Below are 23,273 nucleotides of genomic sequence, written 5' to 3' on the forward strand. Positions count from 1 at the left end.
GGATGATTAAAGTCTGTCTTAGTCTATAATCATTAAATAATGATAATCACAAGATGACATGGACATATTACAACAAAATTCCACTAAAAGTTAATACACTATGCTACATTATAAGAAAGCAAAGTTTACATCAAAAGCAGGTCAGTAACCAGTTTCCTGATCAATTTATACTGCCGTTATACTTTTTTTAATTTTTGCGATCTGTTAGACATGTTACTATTTCTTTCATCTTGCCTATCTCATCTCTGTATTTCACCCTTCCTTGGTTTGAACGAACACCCCCACACCCACAACAAACCACAGACATCGTGTTCACTCCAGGTTTTCTTTATAAAAGAAGTCATCTCATACTCTCACATGGTTTTGTATTGTCATACACAAGATAAGTAAAATCCACACCATCATACATACAACTTCACAACAAACCTCTCCTGTACTCAGAGCTGCTCAAGTGTTAGACGTTTATACCACTGACTTCCAACATTAAATCGTTCTGTCACCCTCAAATGAAATTGATCATTTAGAAATGTACTGCCAAAAGAAGTTGTTGGCTGGGATATACAGTAGGGCAGCACTCACTGCAGCAAGCTCTAATTGGATTTACTGTGGAAAAATGGCTAATAAGGTTTGTTGTGCTTTTGGCGGCACACAGATTTTCCAAAATCACCAAGATATCAGTCAGCTTCAGCAGAAACAAAGATGATTTTATCACTGTGAAGGAAACCAAACCGTGCAATGACCACACCAGACAGTTTTTAAAGCCGCTGGTGGCCTTGCTCTTCCAACATACACTAAAACAACTGTTACAGCCAGCGTTTGTTTAGTTAAAGTCAGATATAATTGTCTTGGAGGGAAATTACTTACTTTGTGTTCACAAAACTCTGGTAGCATATAGATAACTGGATGAATGTGTCTCAAACCCATAATGGACAGTCTACTACTTGTACATCAAGTCTTAGTGTTCGGATTTTTTTTGTCCAATTAAAAAAAAATTTAAAAAATGGATTAACCTGCTTGCCACATAGCTTTCATGCCGGTGGTTTTGATTCTGTGTCTGCTACACCGGTTTATATCCAATTAAAAGAAAGTATGTGTCATAAAATATGACTACTTTTCGTCAGAAATTAAAATCCAAGCAGAAGAAATTTTAAAAAGTAGTTGCTAAAAGTCCAAAATAAAGTAAGACAGTGGTTCTTTACCCTGTAGTTGACTCATAAGTCACCTAGCATCGGTCAGCATGACTGAAGGTCATCGTCATATGACTGCTGGGAAAGCTTTGAGTACAGATTCATTCTGAATGTCAACATTTCCACACAAACAAATCCTCTTTTTCTGCAGTGCATCAGATTACTCTTCCTGCTGCTGTATACAAAGGGTGACAACATAAAAACAAATTGCTTTTGTGTGGATCAAATACAAGTACAAATGTAAGGCATTGGTCTGAGAGGCCAATAAACAAGCCCCAAACGGTCAACAGTACAAAGAGACAGCGAGGTCCTCTCACAGCTGCACAGGTGACGACACTGACACATAGGAGGATGAGAGGAGACACTTTAAAGGCTAATGTTTGTAAGATACACAAGTCACTGGTGTGTTGTACAATGATTGGAAAAAAGGGCCCGTTGCTTCTTTTTGTTTGTGATAAAACATTTTACCCCGTCAGCTATCTGTTCGCAGCTTTTATTTTCTCAGTCCTCGGTCTTTAAAATCCTGCACACACACAAAATACAGACCGACTGCCTCCGGTCTCTCCACATTCATTCACAGTGTAATTAACGGCTCCGGTACAACCATCGCAAAGCCTTCGAAATCTAAACATTCCTCGAGGTCTGTGAGGCCACCCCCACCCCGCAGCACACTAGCAGAGGTCAGAGACGTAGTCAAAGTCCCGGAAGCTGTCTTGGTCTTTGCGGGAGAGCACGCGAGGTTCACGTGGAGGCGTGAGCGTCGGAGCTTCAGTGGTGAACTCCTCGTCGAAGTTGCTGACGTCTTCCTTGCCGCCAATGGAGGGGATGAAGGGAGGGGGCACCTTCCTCTGCAGCAACGCCTCCCAGTCCACGTTCTGGAGGGAGATGGAGAAAAAGAGACAAAGATTAATTTAAAGGGTGAATTCTTTCTGAGCTACACTATAGGTGACAGCAGCCCTGCAACACATCATCAACAGTGTCTTTAACCATGTTGTTCTCTTCTATGGACAAACACTTGAGTAACTGCTCTTCCCCACCAACATAAAGTATACTTACTCTGAAAAATGGCTGCTTCTTCACCTCCTCTGCATCTTTTTCACCAGAGCCCAGTCTTCTCTCTGGGTTCCTCCTCAACAGCTGCTCATTAAAACATGAGAACAAGAAATGAAAGTGGAAATTATAGTCAAACATGAAAGTGGGGCATTTGTGATTGTGTCTAAGTTTCAGTTTGTCAACCATGTTGTTGCATAATAAGTGTTTCATGTCCAGCATTTGTAATAAAGTCCAGTGTATTCATGTGGAAGTGTTTCTTACCCTTCTCATGATGCCAATAGCCTCAGTGGACAGGAAGCGTGGATAGCGGACTTCATCATTCACAATGCTGTCAAACACCTCCTCTTCATCGTCCCCTGGGAATGGAGACTACACAAAAACACACACTTAATTCAATGCGACCAATTTCAGAGAATCAAAATTCACAATGTGTTAGTGCACGCGTCAATGATTGGGCACATCCATCTCTCAAAAGCGAGTAAGAATATAAATCAGGTGTAATATGCTTAATTTTTTGTGTACTGATTTGAAAAAGATCCCTCCTTCATATCCATTTATCATCATAATCATGAAATCAATATACTTTTCCTAGTGCTGGGTTTGTTTGATCTGTTAATGCACTGTTCACAGTACAGAGTAACAGGGAACATTAGGGACACAGCAGTTACACAATACTGAATGAAGTTTAACCATCTGGTCTCTTCGTTCAGCTATCACCCCTCGGACAGTGTAAGAGCTTCCTGTATGCGAGGATATGTTAGTTCTCACCTCTCCCACCAACATTTCATAGATGAGGACTCCCAGCCCCCACCAGTCTACCGCCCTGGTGTAAGATGTATCTGTCAGGACCTCTGGGGCCAAAAACTCTGGAGTCCCACAGAAAGTGCTGGTCCGGTCCCCGAAGCCCATTCCTGCAGACGGAGGCAATCGTTTGTGAAAGCTTTTAGGAAAATTAGTGCAGCAGACAGACTGGGCTGGTTGTAACAAGGAAAATAAAAAGAGACCATCTGTCAGTAATAGTATCTACCTTCTTTACACAGTCCAAAGTCAGCGATCTTAACATAACCATCGGTGTCTAGCAGCAGGTTGTCAAGCTTGAGGTCTCTGGAAGAGAGGGAAGGATGGAGGTGAGAATCTCTTTGTAGCAAGTCCAGCTCAGGGTACACAAGGAGATACAAGACTAAGAACTACAACCATGCTAGCTACCCTGTGAGACTGTACTAAGGCACAGCAATGCTAACCTGCTACGGTCAAATATCAGGTTTACCATGGCTGCAGTCGAATATTAAAAAATAAATTGCATCCTATATCCCTTTCCTAGATCTCGATGAAAACATCATGAGGTCAAGGAAAGATGTAAAGGAGAATTCATAAGGACTTATACTAGGCTTTCTCTTATAACACACGGATGATAAGTGTCGTACAGACAGTACAGACAAATGGAAACTGAATCAGATGTTAATTCAAAGGCATTTAGGAAGATTCATGCCTGAAAATCTGGTCTTTTTTCACAAAATTAGCATTAAGTTGAGTAGAGACGTTAGAGCTTCTTTATCAGACCCTGTTGGACTGAACTCATATAGAACATCTTTTGCACATATTTGAATTGACGTGTTATTTTTGTGAGGAAACAGGTTTGTGTGGGTTCCACTCACCTGTACACAATCTTATGGTCGTGGAGGAACTGAAGTCCAAGAACTACACAGGCTGCATAAAACCTGAAGTCAAACCAAAGAAACATTGTTACTATCCTGCAATGAAAGGGAATAAAATGTAAATATCATAATGACTACTACTGCTTCTGTAAATACATATATTCAATGTTGAAGTTGTAGGCTTCTGATTTTGGTCATGTTCACTGAAAATGACAGTGACCAACAATTTGTCAGATGGACTGGAAACCATGAGAATTTTGGGGGTTCCTGACTTTACTTCCTGAAAGGTCCTGCACACTCACTGTAAACCCACACAGTTGTTTAGACCTCCTCTCTGGACTGTGTGGGCGTGTGCAGACTGAGCTTGACTGAGATCTCCCTCACTCTCCCATTGGCTTAACGCAATAAAAATATCAGCAACTTTTTCACTGCAGACATTTTGGTAAATGGGCTATACCTCATATACACTCAAAGTGATTTTACTCTACACATCACATTCATACACACAGCACTGGCTGCCATGGGTCTTCAGAAGGGAACTAATTCACACACTGATGGCGCAGTCTTCAGGAGGAATTCGGGCTTTAGTATTTTTCCCAAGGACACTTTAACATGCAGAAGGGATGAGCCAGGGATCGAACCACCAATCTACATTAATGATGGCTACATTATATGGGATATTCTAGTATTGTGAATGCTGGTTCACTGGAATAGCTTGCTGAAACACTTAATAGAAGTCAGCCAGTGTTAATATTATTCTTCCTGTGTTTCCACAAGTCTAAACGTCTGCTGTGAAAAAGGTTTATTTGCTTGAGTAAGGAATTTCTGTATAGCCAGTATGGACAGGCAAACAACAGTGCTTTTAATGTACACCTGGACATGCAAGTATTGTTAAGATGTGGACTTCTCCTTTAACTACTGCCTCAAAAAAAATGACGATAATAGTAGGCAAGTATAACTACATAAAATGTGCATTTATTAGAAGTAGAAGATTGTAACTTTCTTTCAGATTTAAATCATTCACAAATGTGAAGATTACTCATTTCTGCCACTGTCAGGACTTTACAGACTTGTGTGGGAGTCTTTATCTGTGGGAATGTGTGGAAAATGTTTTTACAGACTCCTATCATACAAACAAATAATAATAAAAAAAACACTCCTTAGCATTTTCTCTGTCTCAAACACACATACAGACGTTACATACACGGCTCGTGGCTCTGTGAAGACGTCTGTGTGGATGTGCATCATCAGGTCGCCTCCTGCTGTGTACTCCATGACAAAACACACATGCTCTGGAGTCTGGAAGCACGCAAACAGGTTGACCAGGAACGGATGGTGCGACATGTTCACGATCTCAAAGATGCGCTTCTCGCACATTAGACTGCAGGAGAGAAATGAGAGAAAAAGTGGAGAGGAGGCGGATAAAGGGGGAACATGCAACAGGGAGTGTAAGGATGTGAAGGAGGAGGTCAGAGGGAGGAGAGATAAGAGGAGGCAGAAGATGAGAGAAAATTAAGGATTGGGTGAAAGAGAGGAAAAAAATACCAGAGACATTTACACATATTTAGATAATGCTTATTTTGGTCGATGAGACACCTACACTCATCCCACAGATGAACTGTAATCATGGTGATTCAAGGCACAGAAGCACAGATTAAATGCAGTCAAATGTGTTATCAGAACTCAAAGATCCAGGATGGGAAAAACAGTCACCAATCACACAAATGCAAGAACACACAGAGTAATAAACACACCTTTCCACCTCATCCCGAGCTACAATATCTCCTTTCTTCAGGGCTTTGATGGCGTACATTGTGCCCGTCTTCTTGTATTCTGAGAGCAAAACCTGCAGACACAGATTTATTTTACTCTTGAAAGAACAAGCTGTACAAGTGAATTGAGGACTTCTAGATGTGCACATTTCTTGGTTTAATGAGGACGGGAAAAGATAACTTTATTACATTTTCTTAGGTTTAAAAGTGAGAAAATTGTATATAATGTACAGAAACAATGTCCTAATGGCATAAAGGCTTCTGTGAAGTGTCTTGTAGTATAGTTTTCTGGTCATGACAAAATTACCACATTACTTTCGGTTATTATTTCTAGATATACATCAGCATAAATCCTCTTTTTGCTTCCTGAACAACAGACTGCAATCCAGTCCAGAGTCCAGTCCACATATTGAAGCTTATTGGTTCTTGTATTACAGACCTGTTTGGGAAAGCTTTTCTACAGTTTTTGTGTATTTCAACTTTAATTCATGTAAAAAAAAACAAAAAAAATGGACCTTTAGCCAAACTGTACCTTCCCAAAGTGTCCCCTGCCCAACACAGCAATCAGCCTGAAGTCCTGGAGAGAGAGAGGACCTTTCCTCTGCTTACTGGAGAGACAGGCACACACAGTCAGCAGGAACATTTAAAGTGGATATCAAAAAACAATGGATTAAAAATCATATAAAGAACAGCATAATATGACAGAGCAGTATTGACACGCATGTGTGTACCTGCTAACAGACGGGGTTCGGACAGGGCACTCGGGGGTGAGGTCTGGGGGGGAGAAGGGCTCAATGACTGGCAGTCGGTCCTGACGGGGGGCATGCAAGGAAAGAAACACAGAGGAAAAGACACAGAGAGATGAGAGGACAAGATGGAAGACAAGAGACACATGATTCAATGAGTCAATGTTTCAACAGTTTAGGACGTGACACACAAACAGTCTTCCAGTGAGGAGGACTCTCTTTCTGTCCCAGCTCTGGATTTTAAATCGACCCACATGGATTATTGCTCAGTTGTTGGGGACACTAATTAAGTGCGTGCCTCAACAGTAATCCATCCAAATGACACAAATCACCTGCTTTCTATATGTTGTAATCATATTTAGTATATTTACAGGACTGCGTAATGATCAAACAAAGCTGTCCTTTTAGTGTGAACTTTCTATATTCACTAGAGAGACGCTGTGTGATTGTAAACTGATTGTCAAAGGGTAAGAATACTGCATATTGACATTATTAAACTGTATCTATTCAATTTGGGTTTAATCGGATCATATAAATTATGTTGGCTGACATGAGGCATACATATCACCCATATGGACAATCATCAGGATTGTGCATACTGTAATTTTATTATGCTGGTTTATTCTGTACGACATCACAACATGTAAAGGTGTCGTATCTTGTACATTTTGTAAAGCAGCTTGAGGTAGGACTTGCGTATTATTGAGCACCAAGTCGGATTAATCTGAGCTTTCAGGAAGCTTCCAGTCTACAAAATGAAAACTAGTCATTGTAATAATTCGGATATGTCATGACTCCCACTTAATAAAAACAACTGGGTGGAAGCACATCTAATGGTTTCATCAAGGACGTGTTTACAGTGTTTTTAAAGCACTTCCAGCTCAAAATGATTTCTTTGCCTAATTTGTTTAGCTTCAAAATATAATCCAAACTTTACCTACATTTTAGTTGTTACAGCCTGGATTATTATGGATTACTACATCATTCACTGATCAAAATGTGTGAAGTGACAAAATGTGTGGATTTGTACCATGTCTTTGTAGTTATATAAAGAACAGTTAGTTTTTACTTGTGGATGAAGAGTTGGGTGATTTGTTTTCATGTGAAATAAAGAGTCCCTTCATCTCACAGCTAACACACTGGACCCCCCCCCCCCCCCCCCCGCGCACACATCCCCCATTTCCTAGACTTCCTCTCTCTCTGTTGGTCTCACCGGGGTGTGTGTGTCCATGTCTCTCTTGTAATCGCCTCTTATCGGAGAGTCGCTGTCCAGACTCAACTTCTCCACTGAGACCTCCCTGAAAAAGCCACACAGACACAACAAAAACGGACCAACAAGGTGATGCAGGACAAACACAAAAGGGTTGTTAGACGTGGGGCATAGAAAGTATCAAACACAAGGAGAAAGGTTCAAGGAATGCTGCCGAGTTTGATAGCTAAGTCTGACTGACAGCTATCAAACGTCATGGACGAGGGCTGAGAGTGTGTGTGAGACTGTGTGGCTGATGTTGGCTGTGTGTATGTCTCACCCGGAGTTGAGTGTTAGGTTGTGTGCATTGGGACTGTAGGTTCCCGAGTTGTTGACTGTGGGAATGGCGTTTCGAAGCAGCCTCACCCACGTCCCAATATCCACGTTCATCTGACGAGCCCGCAGGAATGCCTTGCCTGGAAACACACGTATGAACACACATATCAAGTCACTGATCTATGTCTCGTAGAGCAGAGCAGCACTCATACCTTCTTTGAAGAAAGAGATTTACATTTCCACCATCATGCATTATTTGGAGTACATTTTTTTTTTTAATCTCAGCCTTTTCTGACAAATTAAGAACTATGAAGGGGGTAAAACATTACAAAAAACCCCGAAAACAAACATAATGACAACAAAAGGGATGTAAATTATACTTCATCATTCCTTAATAGATTTCAAAGGAAATTTGATTGATATTCCAAACTTCCATGATCACAGAGAGAGGCTTTGGTTGAATTGTTTTTCCACTTAAATGTCTTTGTTTTTTTTGCCTTGTTTTAATATCTCTGTTTCACATCTATCTTTGCTGCAAAAGAAATTGTCATTATCATGAAAGGAGTATTTATTAACCACTAGGTGGTGCTGTGGCCTAAATGAAAATCTTCTTCTTCCCTTCTGGTTATGTTAATTATAGATACAATTTCAACACAGCTGCTGTTTGAACTGACTGTGTCATCTATATAAACTGTACTGAGACTGTAGACTAGAAATTAAGTAATTATTTCCACGATCAGCATATTTCTTTGTTTCCTCTCTGCCTTCTCACCTTGCTGCTTAGAAAAGACTTTCTTCTGCCTCTGGAGGCGGGGAACTCTCTCAATGACCGGGTTGAAGAAGGTCACCTGGAAAACACACAATTGCGCGCGCACACACACACACGCACACACGCACACACGCACACACACACACACACACACACACACGAAACAGGAAAACATGGAAACGACACACCCACAGTTTATTTCCAGACAACACACTGAGACGATTTAACCTTTCAAGTATGATATATCAAAGCAATGTTTTTCAGCACAGGTGCATGTGACAGCTTGTGTGTGTGTGTGTGTGGGCAGGTGTGTATGTGCACATTTGAATATCTTTGTGTGTATATATAGTACTTGCATAGACAGGTGTCATGTATGAAAGGACATTTGTGTGTGGCTCTCCCCTTCCCCATCTTTTGTCACTGTGTGTCGGTTTATGTCAAGGTGTGTCCGTGTGTGTACCTCGGCCAGCAGCAGGCCCTGAGGCTCCAGCTCCAGCTGAACTCTGTGTTTCTGGTTATCCAGGAAGTCCTCTAGCTTCACGTACTTCAGAGCACACAGTGAGCGGTAGTCCTTCCAGTAAACAGCAATCTCCATCTCCCTCGACTAAAACACACACACACATAAAAATGGTTGCACAGAAAGAGGAGTTTCACTTCCCCAAAAGGAAACACAATCTACTATGTGTGTATTTGTGTCTGTACTGACCCTTTCCAGCTCCACAGTGAAGGTCTGGTCCCAAGCTTGTTCTCCCACAGTCCTCCAAGCAGTCTGCCCCACCACTGTGTTATCCAGCTTCAGCACTGTACTCACCTCAGCTGCACACACACACACAAACATACAATCCATAGGTGACACTCCTATACAGGACCTGACTACTATGAAAATAAAAGCTACTGTGTGCTCATGCTACAACAATACTATCCAAGTATTGATTCATGATTGTCATTAATTTCCTTGGAGACTGCAGAAAATGCAGGCTGGTTGTGAATGACCCGCTGAGGCAATTCAGCTAAATGTGCTGATGTTGCTCAAGCGTGACCTTCAATATCTAACCAAAACAACCTTGATGTAAAGCGACGGGAACAGTAAGGTAATGTTGTTTAATATATACACACTTACAGGAGAGCTCATCTGCCTTGCTGGGTGTCTTCCCACTGACTGAGCCGCTCCGTCCGTAGAGTCCCTTGCTGCCCCTCATGAAGGACCTGGTGTCTCCGGGGCTGTAGCAGGGCAGCATGACAGCTGTCCCTTTACTGCGACCTGGGACCACCTCCAACAACCCCACACAGCCCAGCAGCTGCACCTGCAAGGTACCTGCAGACAGAGGAAAACCTGTCAAGTATGACCAACCAAAGGCCCAGGCTAGATGCCAACGAAGATGCTCTCTTCCACATACAGCCACAAGTAGTGGGACATAAACAGCAATCAGCATCACCAACAAAGTAATTCTTATTCTATAGATCCTATCCTAATTGTGACCATATGCATTGTTATTAAGAACATATAGAGAGAAAACCTCTTCTTCCACCACATGAATTTATTATCTTCAGTTGAAGTAATGACATGCACAAATGTGGGCGCAGCACACAATGTGTCAACACAGGATAACCACATCACCACAAAAACACCACAACATACTAAATGTTCTTTTGAACTCTGTTCATCTTTTGTGGTTAAAATGATCTGTGCTTCCTACAGCAGTGATTTGTCTCTACAATGTACCAGCAGTGTTGTTAATACAGGATGCATGTCTTTGTTACAAAAGCAAGTCAATGTGCGACAGAGTCATGTAGAACCAATTAATGTGACTTTTGTTGGTTAATCAAACGATCTAAGAGAAAACATCATCTCATCTTGCTTCACATAAACACAAACTAAGGGCTTCATGACACTTCTTTGTAGTTTCAACAGAGTTGGTATATCTTAAATGTTTTACTATAAGCACTAAAATACAGCACTTTACATGTTGTGATGTCGTGATTCTTGTTTGTTTTATGTACCAGTGAGAGGTGAGGGCTTGTTGAGGGTGCTGTACTGGTTGTGGAGGTAGGGGGCGCCATGACGAGAGCTGAAGGCAGGGGAGGAGGCCAGGACTAGCTCCTCTTTGATGATGCTGGCCTTTGGATGGTCCTCCGGCAGCTCTGCCAGACGCTGGTCCAAAGAGTCCCTCAGCAGGTCTAATCGCTGAGACGCCTCGCTCAGACGAGACTGTGCCTACAGAGCATCGACACAGAGCGGCTTTAATACACGTTCACACATACAGTGGGTGAGTACTAACATTGTTAGGTGGACATGAGGTCAACTAGTCCCTGTTTATCCATCCGTCCCGTCGTATTTTCACGTTTACACAGTAAGAGTAATAATCCATGAGAAATGTCCAGTCAGGAGGCTCAATAACACAATATACTGCAGAAAGAGTGAGTGATGTGGGGTTTAAAAGCCCAAAATCTCAACACATGATGAATGAACACCAGCAGATATAGTTATTTTTAGTTGTATTGTTGTTAGTTGAATAGTGTTCAGTAGCTGAAGCTGTTTTCTTTTTTTTCTACGTTTTAGTTTTTGAATGAATATAGAACAGATGAGTTTTGGACATTACAGTTCAATCAGTGAAATAATTTAAGTAAAGTGCACATAAAAGGTTCAGATAGAAAAAAATAAATGTTTAAAAGTCTAGATGATTATAATTTTAGTTCCATTTTCCCAGCATTCATCAGCATTCTCCTTTTGTAATCTTAAAGTGAAAGCCACTATCTCCATCGAGTGAATAGAGTTGATTATGTAAATAAGAGGAGCAGTGATGGAGATCTTCAAAAAAGGTATTTGCCGCTTTCACTGAGGCCTATTTCCAAGATATAAAAGGATAAATAAGAAATCAGATTTCAGGTCCAGAAGCTCTGAGAACAACATTTCAAAAAGGGTTAACGTGGGCACGACCAAAAAATATGAGCATGGTCTGCTGAAACCGATCCACGCGCCATCAAACAGGAGCGCACTGAATTTGGATTTGGTTGGGGGTAAAAAAAATAAAACATTTTCCAGCAGAAATTCCTCCAAAATAGAGAGTTTGTGGATGTAGACTGGGTTTCCCATACTTGAAGCCACATTTCCTCTGGGATTACTGTGTTAGCTTCATTTACCCAACCATGAGGTAATTGGTTGAATTTTTATTCACTGAGATGAAGCCCTTGTATAAAGTTTTGCCTGTGAAGCCTCAAAATTATGAAGCTTAGGTCCATTTGTTATTATTCAGAAGCTTGTGTGAAAAATGCTTTGTGGTAACACATTGTTTTTTATTTCTAACCGATCTTATCACATTTAGACTTTTCATATTGTGTGTGTGTGTGTGTGTGTGTGTCTCTAGGCTAACCTCAGACAGGGCTTTCTTATCCTGGACCTTGCTGGCCCCCAGGAGCCTGAGCACATTTTTGGCCCCCTCAGCGACAGCATGTTCCACCCTGTAGTGATGCCTCAGCTCTTCAATCCGCAGCTCCACCCCACAGAGGTCCTGGTTACCTGCAGTGTCACGACAGAAGTTACATCACAGTGAGGGTTTTTACACAATGTAACTGAGGGTGAAATGCCACAGGATGCCCCTATAATCACTGCTGCAACCTTCATTCAGATATATTCTATAGTTTTATCTTGGCAGGTGCACGTTGAGACTCTTGTTTTGCCAGCAGCATATTACAGGGAACTCCCCTGGGCAGGCTATGTTAGGTTAATGCCCTAATGTACCTCATGCATTACACAAGACCCAGACAAAGAAAACAAAGGTCAATCAGAAACCCTCTCTTAACCAAGGCCTCCTATTTGTGATATCTCTTTTACTGAGATAAATTATAGCTTTATATTTTATTATAGCTAATAATTAGCTTACACGATTGTTAAGCAGAGAGAGACATCTCAAATTCATAGTCCTGTTATTGCTGCAGAATACAGGTACCACGATTTAGAAAGATAACTGGAATGGAAAATCTATGTTGTAATGATATTATAAGAAGAACCTCTCGCCTTTTTTTGCTAAAAAAAAAAATGCATCTATCTGATCATGATGTGACAGAGCTAAAGGAAAAAAAAAACTCCCATCATCACTAATGGATTAATAAATCAAGACTACGTGCTAGATATGGCTGTAAAAAATTATAGGAATACCGTTAAAACAATCACAAAGGGCTACAACTGAACAAATGTATATTTTCTAACGTTGAGATTTTAGTCACAGCCACTGATAAAACTGACAACTGGTTGTTTCACCTCTTCAACAGAAAGAACAAATAATGGTAGCTTTATTAAAGCAGGAAATTAGGTGCGATGTTAGCAGTCAAAAGGTAAAAACATACTTAAGCTCCCTCACTTACTGATGCACAATTACAGTTAAGTAGTTTTATGGCTCAGAAACGGCCGCTCACAGTGGGTAACACACACACAAAAGAGAACACAGATATGGGGTGAGGAGAGGAGGGTGTGATAAGGAAAAGGATAAAAAAGCATTCAAAAAAGGTGCATTTGACTTTTAAATATTGGGTTAGATAAAAAGGAAGAACAAAAGAACACAGTCGAGTGATTACAGATGATTTTTAAGACTTATGAGCTGCTCAAAACGCTGCATGAGACAGGGGGAGAGAGGAAGGAGGAAAGAGGGAGGTAGGGGTGGAAATGGATGTGGATGCTTTTATCTCCTAATAAGGTGTTCTGCCTGGAGCCCAGACCCTGCTAGATGACCTCTCCACTGGGTGTGGTGCCTGGAGACTGTCTGCCTGTGTACACTATACACACAACCTCTGTGTGTGTGTGCGTGGTTTTAAAAGGAGAGAGACACAACCAATAACCAAGAAAGATCTAGAGACTATGTGGGACAGCAGCACAAAAGAAGACATTTAAAGCAAAAAAAAAAACAAAAAACAGATGGAGGTCAACATCACAGGCAATAAAACACCTACAGAAAAAGTGCAAAAGACATATGCTCTATACTCTACACACTATATGTATCTGTGCATCGTAGAAGTTAAGGCTTTAGAGAATTTAAAATACTAGTAGAGTAATCCATCGATTTAAAACTGCTCCTACAGCACCGTCTGAATCACAACCTTTTTTATTTTTCTTATTCTTCTTCAAAACAGTGTCTAAGTGACCCATAATTCACCTCAACCGCTGACAGTTCAGTCAGAGATTCAAGGGTATGTTATGTTAATAGTGGCTAATGTAGCCTTAAGATGCTAGCCTAAAGCAGAGATGGGCAGCAGGCTACAGAGGTCTGCGGAGGTCACTTTCAAACACGACCCAGATTTTAATATTCTAACTTGTAGTCTTCAGCTCCAACTGAGGCCACTCGTTTATACATCTTTTATACAACTTTTTTTTCATACATGCAGTAGTACTCCAAGGCCTGTAAACAGACTTTGATGTGTTAAAATCGTTGGAGTTGCCCTTTAAGTCCAAAATCATTTCTGCTCTGTCTGGTCGTTAACATCTATAATGCTATTTTTAATAACGGTACTGCAGTAGTAGGAACTTCAGATCATTAAAAACCCAGTAGGTTTTCCACTGTGGAGGACACAGAGAGATAATGTACGGCCACTAAAAGGCCCTTAAATAATCCGTCCAAATGTCCATTATCTTCTTTGCCTTAAAAGACAGCCACTTTCTGAATAGGCATCTGTCTGCCTTGTTCTGATGTGAGCTGAAAGGAATAGATTGCTCCAAAGGGAATACACCAACTTTAAAATCTGTTTTTCTTTTACTTCCACCCCCTCCCATCACTCTCTCCCTGCTCCACTGCGGCTACATTTTTACCAATTTATGACTGTAATCAAGTGGCCTGTTTTTCCAGCAGAGGGGCCATAATGGTCCACAGCACTCAGAAACACATTCACCTGCCCTGAAATGGCACTGAGAAAGTGAAGTGCATGACCACACTTTTGCAAATTGAATACATGCAATCACCTGCCCAGACAATGTTTTTGCTTTGCTCTGTGTTTGTGTGTGAAAGAGACTTTTCATCTGCCGGCCTTTTTGTTAGATGGTTGGGCCAGGTGGGCCATTTCATAAGCTTTTCATCACTTGCACACAGTCCACTGTGCATCAATCCTAACTATCCTCTTCATCTTCTTCCCCATAAAACTAAGCCGGAGAGATGTGAAAACACTAAGCCGGCTCTTTATTGATCTGTTTATACTGCTGTGCATCTGCTGTCTGCAGCTGCTGCTCAGGACAGACTGTATGACATGCAGAGAAATATGAAAGAACAACCACAGATCATAAGAAGATAAAAAGAAAAAAGGATCGAGCCTAAAGCATCCTGTCAGTGCCAGCTGACCACACACCTCACGTTCTTTTGACCGGTGAACTAAAAATGTTCAGGCTAGTAATAATAAAATACACGTATGATGATGTATTTTTTAACACATATCACTTAATGTTTGTTTCATGGTTTTATATACTGTATACAGTATTTAGAGAGTGTGCAAGATATATTTTCCCTGTTGTCAGACTGTTTACCTTGGCTACCTGCATCTGATACTACTTTTTGAGAAACCTAAATTTGAGAGTGCTAAACCTTGATTTACTGATCAAAAACCTATATGGAAGTTGAAAGGTGTTTATTCAAAGCCACGACCACAAGCGTGTTTTGCATTACTAGGACCGCATTAGAACCGAAGTACTTTGTATTCACTCATTTAGCTAATCAAACCTACCCTGTGTGTCATCGTTGTGCTCGGTGGCCTGCACAGCTTTGCGGATTTGCATGCGGATGATGTCAATTTTGGTCTTGCTGTCCTGCAGCATCTGCTGCGCCGTCTGCAGCATCTTCTTATCCTGATCGGAGCAGAGACAAGACAAGGAGCAAATCACAACACAGGAAGCAGAAGGTAAATATTATAATACCAGAAAAGTTTAAGCAACAGAGAGGAGTCCTTTTTTTCACTTTCGGTTTAGAGATTTATTTAGAGATCATCTAAGTCAACAGAATTCAAGGTTGTGGATGATGAAGGTGCATACAGACTTATCAGGCAGCTGGGGGTACGATGTGTACCATACCACTCTTTACATGACCCTTGTGTTTATTATTATGTGCATGCGTGTCTGGTATTCTGGTGTGAGAATGTGTCCTGTACCTTTGTGGATCCATTGGAGTAGACGGGGATCATGTTTTCAACTCCCTGTTTGACTTTGAGCTCGATGTTGAGCTGTCTCTCAAGGGCGGCGATGCGTTCCTTGTGGGCTGACGTACGACTCTCTGCCCCGGGAGACTGAGGACATTCATCTGTGGAGGGAGGGAAAAGGTTGGAGACGATATAAAAAGGAACAAGACGAGGGTTCACATGGTGTGGTCGAAAGTGAAAACGCTGTCGGGGGAATTTCATGTGATGTCAAATGTCAGCATGTACATGTTAATATTCTGGATTATGGGAACAGATCTGAATAACAGCTTGGTTTGGTCACGGTATTTGTAATGATGAAGCTCGCAGTACCTAAGAATTAGTAGCAGGATTTTCTCGCTGTCATTGACATGTGAATCTGACCGACTCGCTTGTTTTCTAACAACCAAGTAACTTGTAGATTTAATACCTGACAAATTACCGGACTTTACCAACTGACACAAAACTAAATACAGCCCAAAACCATCCTGCTCATTAATCTGAAACTTTGTTGGTTATATCACAGACAAAAAGGAACCAAAGGAAAAGGTAGATTTGACAATCGGGGTACCTTTATTCTCCTCTCCTCCCTTCACCACAATGTGAGCATCCAATTCTTGCAGCTGAGCGTGTAGATTGTCCAGCCTGCGGTTGGAAGACCGCAACTGGCTGTCCACCTGTAGGCAAGAACAAGTCAACTTTAGTGTATCAAACCAAGTAGTACATTATGAAAAAAGGATGTCATGAGGAGCAGTTCCACAAAACAATTTAACTCCATTGTTTTACTTTACATAATAACAGTAAATCTGTTTCGGCTGTTTTCTGTCTTGTTTACTTGCATATGATTCAGTCATAATGCCATTCTGCAAGCTAAAGCAAGCAAGGAGCCTCAGCACTTGTACCAGTCAGACTAAATAAAACAAAGTGAGCCCTTGTAAAAAGGCTCTTCATTGATAAAAAAAAAAAGCCTTTTCTATCTATAAAAAGACGCCTTTGTAAGAATCTCAATATGCTTCTTGTTGCTCAGTGACCTGTTGCTTCCATCTTGAAACTGCAAGTTCCCAGATTGCAGGCAGTGTGTGGGAAATAATTACATTACAAGCATTACATGTGTTTATAAAATGAAAGTAATTTGCATAAAGTGCTGCTGTGAAGAAAAATATGAATTCATGTTCCTTTTCTGGAAAAAACAAAACTTTGATCCCACCAAAATCAGAGTCCTTATCTTTGGTCGTATTGTCACTAGGTTGAGAATTAAATGTACAACTGCCTGTGAGAAAAGCATTTAACCCTCCAACTGCTCGAGTGTTGCTGCTCACTTGTAGCAACTGGCGCCCAGCAGCTGTACTGGGCAGCTCCGGGAAGCAGATGTGTGAGCGAGTCTGCGTGGCATTCCTGCCCTGCCTCACAGTGTGGAAATCTGTGCTCAGTGAGCCTACTACTGGGAAAATAACAGGTCAAAACATTGGTCAGTTGTGCCAGACATTCACAGAAAGTCCCAACAGGATAAGAAATTAACATACCAGCAAATCTACCAAGTTCCGGTGAATCACCAGCCAGTGTTCCAGCAGTCATTTAACTGGTTTCCTGCAGTTGTACTGATGTAAAATTCAACTTCGAAATCAAAGCCATGTCTGCTTTCTTGCTGGTGTTTTGGCAATAGAAGATGCATTCTCATAACCAGTATCTCTGTATAGCGTCTGTCTGACTTTCTCTCATCCACAGCAGTTGGAAACCTGTTTAAAGGGTCTATTCCACAAAAAATAAATAATCTGACAGGTATAAAAACTAAAAACAGCCTTTGGACTCTAACAAGTCTTTGTGGCTGAAGGCTTCTAAATGTAACTGTGGCGAACCTGCTGAGCGTTCCTCCTGTCAGTCATCGCCCTGCGTAGGTTCTCAGCTCCCTCCTTGATTTTCAGCTCCTTACGAATCTCTCTGCGGATCCTTTCGCGCTGCTCATCCAGAAGCTGCTGCACACTGGAGTCGGAGAAATCAGAGTTCTGATCCAGACCGAGCTGCTCCAGAACCGAAAGCCCACCTGGGTCACTCTGGACGAGTGAACGGGACAGGAAAACACAAGAAAAATGGAGGAATGTGAGCAGGATCTAAAATCTTTGTCATGAAAGCACAAGGCTTAATTTACAACATACTCAGCCTGGTAAGAGGAGGTGTTGAGACTGAGATAGACAGCAGAGGAAGAGACTGTGAGCTGGCAGTAATGGGAGGAAAGCAATAGAGATGATAGTGATGCGGGGGTAGAAGAAAATGGGTTAAATGGAAATGCTAGAAGCAGGAGGGTTGGAAAAGAGGTCAAGGAGGAGCAGTGAGAAATGACAAAAGTCTTGTCTTTATAATATTTCAAAAACAAATCTCCAATGTCCAACCTGCTTACAAGACAAACTTTAGTGTTACCAAAGTTCCACTAGAAATGCAATATTTAGGACAGTCTGCCTTCCAAATGGGCTAAAACACAAAACTATACACAAACATCAAAGACAGTTACAAATCTGTCTTATGACCTGTGCTGTACATTCTCTCAGCCTTTTCCCACGAACCCATCCTTCTCCACCGGGCGAGAAACTTAATGAAAAACATTAGCACAAACTTTAGCACCAGTGAACAATAGGTGCTTGAGTTTCTACTTCCTTCCTGTATCTTTACAAAAATCACATCTAACAGAGCTACAAGTTGCTACAGAATGAAATCTGGAGACTCAACAAGCCAGACACCATCAGGAAGCAACAGAGCAGAGAGAGAGCGAGAGAGCGACCAAGCATCAAATCACTAGAAATCACAGCCACTATTACAGGAACACACAAATCAAACAAACACTTCACCTCTGAGCTGTCACCATCCTCCTCGTCACCATGCCAACACATAGTTCGCTCAGATGTGATTATTCCCCCAAAAAGACACGAGAGAGGAACAGAAATCTTTGGTACGCTCACAAGCTCCGGCAAACGGTAAATGCCACACCGTGAGCAAAATGGGAAAATGGGGGGTGGGGGGGTTAAACGATAAAAAGAGATAAAGAGAGGGAGAGGGAGAGTTAAGTGAGGGAGGAGGGGGAACGCCTCCGAAAGAGGATATCCGTCCCGACACCAAGCTGCTCAGGCCTTTCCTGTTTCCTCTGCGATTTTGCTGCTGTCAGTGGAGAGTGAGACACACAGAGAGAGGATAGGGACAGCGACTATACATCAAGAACACATCCTCACTCTCAAAGTTTTTGTAAATCTTTATCTGTGGCACTAAACCTGAATGATGTCAACTCTTCCTCAGCTGCTAATCAGATCTGGCTTGAAGTGAATTTGTGACATCTTTTTTTTCTCGGGTCGGGGATATAATCTTGAGGGTGGAAACGAGGGAAGGATGCGTTTTCTAAGTATTGGATCAAAGCCAGGGAGTAAGATCAGAGCACATTTCTGCTGCCTGCTTGGCCTCTTGCTTCCTTTGGGCTCTGAATCTACAATCCCCAGTGGTGATTCTCCTTTGCCTATAGAAAGACTATGGAATGCAGTCACAGCCTCATCTGAAAATTAGGATAACATTTCCATGTAAGAAGCAGTGGGTGGCGTTAGAAGGGAGTTAGCACCCTGCTAGCCTCAAAACTGGACAATGAACATAAAGTTTAAGGCGGTATGTTTTCTCTCCCAGTCTTTATTTAAGAGTTGGGTTGGATATCACTACATTACTTTGATGATCAAACTTTTATGTCTGTGAGGAAAACTACTATATATCCTGTTCTGTGCCTCTGTAATAAACCACTGATAAACAAATTTAACTTTGCATTCACAGGACTGACATGTCTAAATTTGTTGTTTGTTTGTCTTTTCACATTTCACTGACTGACTCATTTCTCTCCACTCCCCCCAGATCTGTTAAGCCTAGATAAGAAGAGAAAGGCGACACCAACCGAAGATGAGAAATTTTACTTCCTGTAATCTAAAAAGAGTGTTTGCAAATTCAGGGTGAGCAGACTTACGTAAATAAGTATAAGCAGGCAGATGTCCTTCTATATTAGAGCTTTACACTTATTATGGATCATTCTTTTTAAATGCAACAATGACGTATTTCATTTAGGGTGTCTGAAATCTGTTCACACGCACACGCACACACACACAAAATTATGAGATAGCCAGCGAAATAGGAGGTAGTAACTCAGGAAAGAGCTTATTAGGTGTGTTGGGTAAAGTCATTTTGGACAAAAAAGACCTCCTAAATGAATTTACTAAGATCTGTATATACAGTATAAGTACTAAAAGATATTTAGTACTTATATACAACTTTTTGAACCAAAATTAATTCTAATCAATCGTTACTTAAGGCATTAAAATATTTTAGACACATTACTGGCTGAAAATCTTAAAAATACTGACATCAGGATGGTAACAAAATACAAATGTAAAATAATTAGTACAATAATGATCACAATGCAATTACAAAGTTTATAACTTTATCCATAATTGTGCAACACAACCCTCATTATCTTTGAAGTAAAGCTTCAATAGATGTCAGCAGACTCTTGTGTCTGTTTCAAACTCTTAGCAAAGATGAACCTTTCTGGATCAACCAGCTCCACCTCCGTATGTAAAGTGTGCACATGTGCCACTGTGCAAAACATGAAATGTTTGCTTACACGTACAGCATTGGTTGCAGTGGGAGTAACTGCTGTCCTTTCAAAGAGTTGGGAGTGTTTCAGTATTACTGTGGATTGTTGTTTTTCTGCAGAGCTATAGCCTTTCTGCCAAGTGATTGTGTGTCAAATGGTAAAATGATTGTGTAACTGAACTGGAGAGAGGTTGTTTGAGATCTTCTACTTTGCTCATAACCTCTTATCCACATCATCACTCTGACTTAAAGCAGAGATCCAAATCTTCATTCCTCACAAGATAAGAATGAGTATTTACTGATAAGGTACTTTATTTACTATTATGACATGTACAATCCCCCATTCCCCAAACAGTTCCTATGCTTTTTGACCTATATTCAACTAAATACAGAACAAAAACAAGATATTTAATGTTCCAATTAATTATATTTATAAAAACTATTCTGAATTCTGGGATCATTTTGGGGCAACACAAGACTGTGAAAGTTGTGTAATGCTCCAAAAAGATGATGTATGACCACAGCATCTTTGAAAGGTCATTCACAATCGATGGAGTGGGGTTCACCATTTTGTGAAAAACTTGTTTTTCAACAGTCCAACAGTTGAAAAACAATGTTTCTCACAGTACAATTTCAATAATTCCAGGGATTCACCATCTAAAATCCATAATATCATGAAAAGATTCAGAAAATGTAGAGAAATGTCTGCGCATAAGGGACAAAGCTGGAAACCAACATTGCATGCCTGTGACGGGTGATCCTTCAGGTGGCACTAAATTAAAAGCCAACATGATAGGATAAAAGATGTTAATGGATTTGGCATAATTTCAGAAAACCCATTAAACACAGTTCATCGCTGCATTTAGGAATTTAAGACTCTACCATGCAAAGAGAAAGCCACCAACAACATACATAAAACGCCACCAACGTCTATGGGTCTATGTCTATGGGTCAGACCTCATCTGAAGTGGACTGACAGAAAGTGGTAAACTCTGCTGTGGTATCATGAGTCCATGTTTCAAATTGTTTTTGGAAATCATGGATGACTCGTCCTCCAAAAAGAAAAAGGACCATCCAGATTGTTACCAGAAAGTTCAAAAGTCTGTGATTGTATGTGGTTATGTTAGGTTGTCAGGTTTCAGAGCATCGTGTGCATTACAACATCAGCACCTCTCTATAAAAACCCCTTACTACCCTTTTAAGATAAACTTTTACAGATAAATTCAGTAGTTACGATCTCCCCTGACTCAGACCGTGGCTGTAATATGGGCGTTTCCAACATTAGTCTACGTATCTGTCAAGTGATGCATAAAAACATCAATTAAGCCAGAAGAAACACAATCTTTGGTCCAAACAAATCAGCCAAATATCCAGTTTCACTTAGGACTGACCACCACCCTTTAGGATGTGTCATTTGTTGAACTGGTGAGAACATGTGGGAACTTCTGTCACTTCCAACATGACGAGTGTTCAGGACGTGTTAACAGCAGCAGATGCTGACAGAATGTGCTCTGACATACATATGTACGCGTCCTAGAAAAGCAACACCAGATGAGTCATCATGTCATATGAAGGAAATGACACACTGTTCTCAGACTGACACCTTGTCAAGCAGTTAAAAGGAAGCGAGAAAGCTGGTACAGCACAACTTCATTGCTCAGTTGTTGACCCAGTGTAACACTACAAAGATGGCGACAGCTTACAGGCATCAATGACTCATCCCATGCAGCTTGTTAGTGAACTAGCCCAGGGAGGAACATTCGGCAGCGGTGTCCAGGGAAGTAATCGCAAGTTAATTCAATAGATAACGGCGCCAAGCGACGCTAATTCAATCAGACTGTGTGAGCAGTGTAGAGGAGCCTAAGGGTTGACAGAGAAGGACAAGACAGAACATGGGTTCAAGTGCAGTTTTGTGTGTGTCTGTGTGTGTTAGCATGCCCTCCACTGTGAGGACAATGCCTGGAGTTTTCCTACTGAGTGATAATGACTGCTCAGCACAGGACAGAGGTCATGGAAAGGCGTGGTTGTGCAAGCGTACATGAGATGGACAAAAATAGGAGGACAGATATTCGCTTTTAATGAATGCGTACACACTGATACACGCACAACCCCTCTTACTTTCCAGTGAAACATGAGGACATGTCTCTCGGGGAGTGAGGCCGCAAAGCTCAGCCCATTTCAGACTGAAGCCTGTGTTATTGTAGAGGGTGTGATCTGTGTACTCTTAGGGCTCCAGTACACTCAGTCCACAGTCGACTTTGGTGTGGCCTGTTGAATATGACACTGGGTGAAAATGCTATCGTCCGTGACTGGACGCTCAGTTTTACCATGAGAGAAGGAAGGACAGATGACCTCTGGCTGTGCTTGAAGTCACAGGAGGAAGTAGAGCAAGAAAACAGAACAAATCATGAAAATGAGATGACATTGGTAATTCTGTCTTTATCCTCAATAAAGAGACAGATGGAGAGATGACTCTTATACAGGAATAGATACAGCTAATGTAGCCTCAAGATACTAAGCTCAAGCAGAGTTAGTGGGCTACAGAGGTCTATTAAGCTCACTTCTTCCTGACTCCACACCCACAGATTTTATTCATTGTCACACTTCTAGTATTGAGGCCCAATGGATGCTGAGTCAAGTATGTCACTTGAGGTAATTTATCCGATTTCACATAGCTCCACCTGAAGCCACAAAAGACTTTATACAACTTCTGTTTTCACATATGTAGCGCAGTACTTCCCCAAAACTCCTATTCAGACTTGCTTATGTGACATTCCCCTTTAACTTCAACCTATCATTAACGCATGCAAGT

At 41.2% G+C, this 23,273-nt stretch overlaps 1 protein-coding gene across 5 annotated transcripts in view; it reads right to left on the reverse strand.

Moving 5' to 3' along the window:
* Nucleotides 1–311: 311 nt before the first annotated feature.
* The window catches only part of pkn1a (protein kinase N1a), a 51,078-nt gene continuing 28,116 nt past the window's right edge, over nucleotides 312–23,273 (reverse strand). For 2 of the 5 annotated variants that reach the window (XM_027282853.1, XM_019261634.2), the window contains exons 2-23: nucleotides 17,707–17,901; nucleotides 16,422–16,527; nucleotides 15,827–15,975; nucleotides 15,407–15,527; nucleotides 12,079–12,224; nucleotides 10,709–10,922; nucleotides 9,828–10,022; nucleotides 9,414–9,523; nucleotides 9,168–9,311; nucleotides 8,711–8,786; nucleotides 7,943–8,078; nucleotides 7,627–7,711; nucleotides 6,399–6,478; nucleotides 6,200–6,275; nucleotides 5,650–5,741; nucleotides 5,100–5,276; nucleotides 3,896–3,958; nucleotides 3,268–3,344; nucleotides 3,009–3,151; nucleotides 2,502–2,609; nucleotides 2,244–2,324; nucleotides 312–2,062 (exon numbers count right to left, since the gene is read on the reverse strand). In XM_027282853.1, coding sequence (XP_027138654.1) covers nucleotides 1,859–2,062; nucleotides 2,244–2,324; nucleotides 2,502–2,609; nucleotides 3,009–3,151; nucleotides 3,268–3,344; nucleotides 3,896–3,958; nucleotides 5,100–5,276; nucleotides 5,650–5,741; nucleotides 6,200–6,275; nucleotides 6,399–6,478; nucleotides 7,627–7,711; nucleotides 7,943–8,078; nucleotides 8,711–8,786; nucleotides 9,168–9,311; nucleotides 9,414–9,523; nucleotides 9,828–10,022; nucleotides 10,709–10,922; nucleotides 12,079–12,224; nucleotides 15,407–15,527; nucleotides 15,827–15,975; nucleotides 16,422–16,527; nucleotides 17,707–17,901 — 2,778 coding nt within the window. In that variant the 3' untranslated portion in view covers nucleotides 312–1,858. Of the gene's footprint in view, nucleotides 2,063–2,243; nucleotides 2,325–2,501; nucleotides 2,610–3,008; nucleotides 3,152–3,267; nucleotides 3,345–3,895; nucleotides 3,959–5,099; nucleotides 5,277–5,649; nucleotides 5,742–6,199; nucleotides 6,276–6,398; nucleotides 6,479–7,626; nucleotides 7,712–7,942; nucleotides 8,079–8,710; nucleotides 8,787–9,167; nucleotides 9,312–9,413; nucleotides 9,524–9,827; nucleotides 10,023–10,708; nucleotides 10,923–12,078; nucleotides 12,225–15,406; nucleotides 15,528–15,826; nucleotides 15,976–16,421; nucleotides 16,528–17,169; nucleotides 17,292–17,373; nucleotides 17,533–17,706; nucleotides 17,902–18,690; nucleotides 18,833–23,273 lie in introns of those variants that run through there. The other 3 variants (XM_010750711.3, XM_027282855.1, XM_027282854.1) reach the window with 3 other exon arrangements.

Source organism: Larimichthys crocea, chromosome X, assembly GCF_000972845.2.
Source record: "Larimichthys crocea isolate SSNF chromosome X, L_crocea_2.0, whole genome shotgun sequence".
NCBI classification, from domain to species: domain Eukaryota; kingdom Metazoa; phylum Chordata; class Actinopteri; family Sciaenidae; genus Larimichthys; species Larimichthys crocea.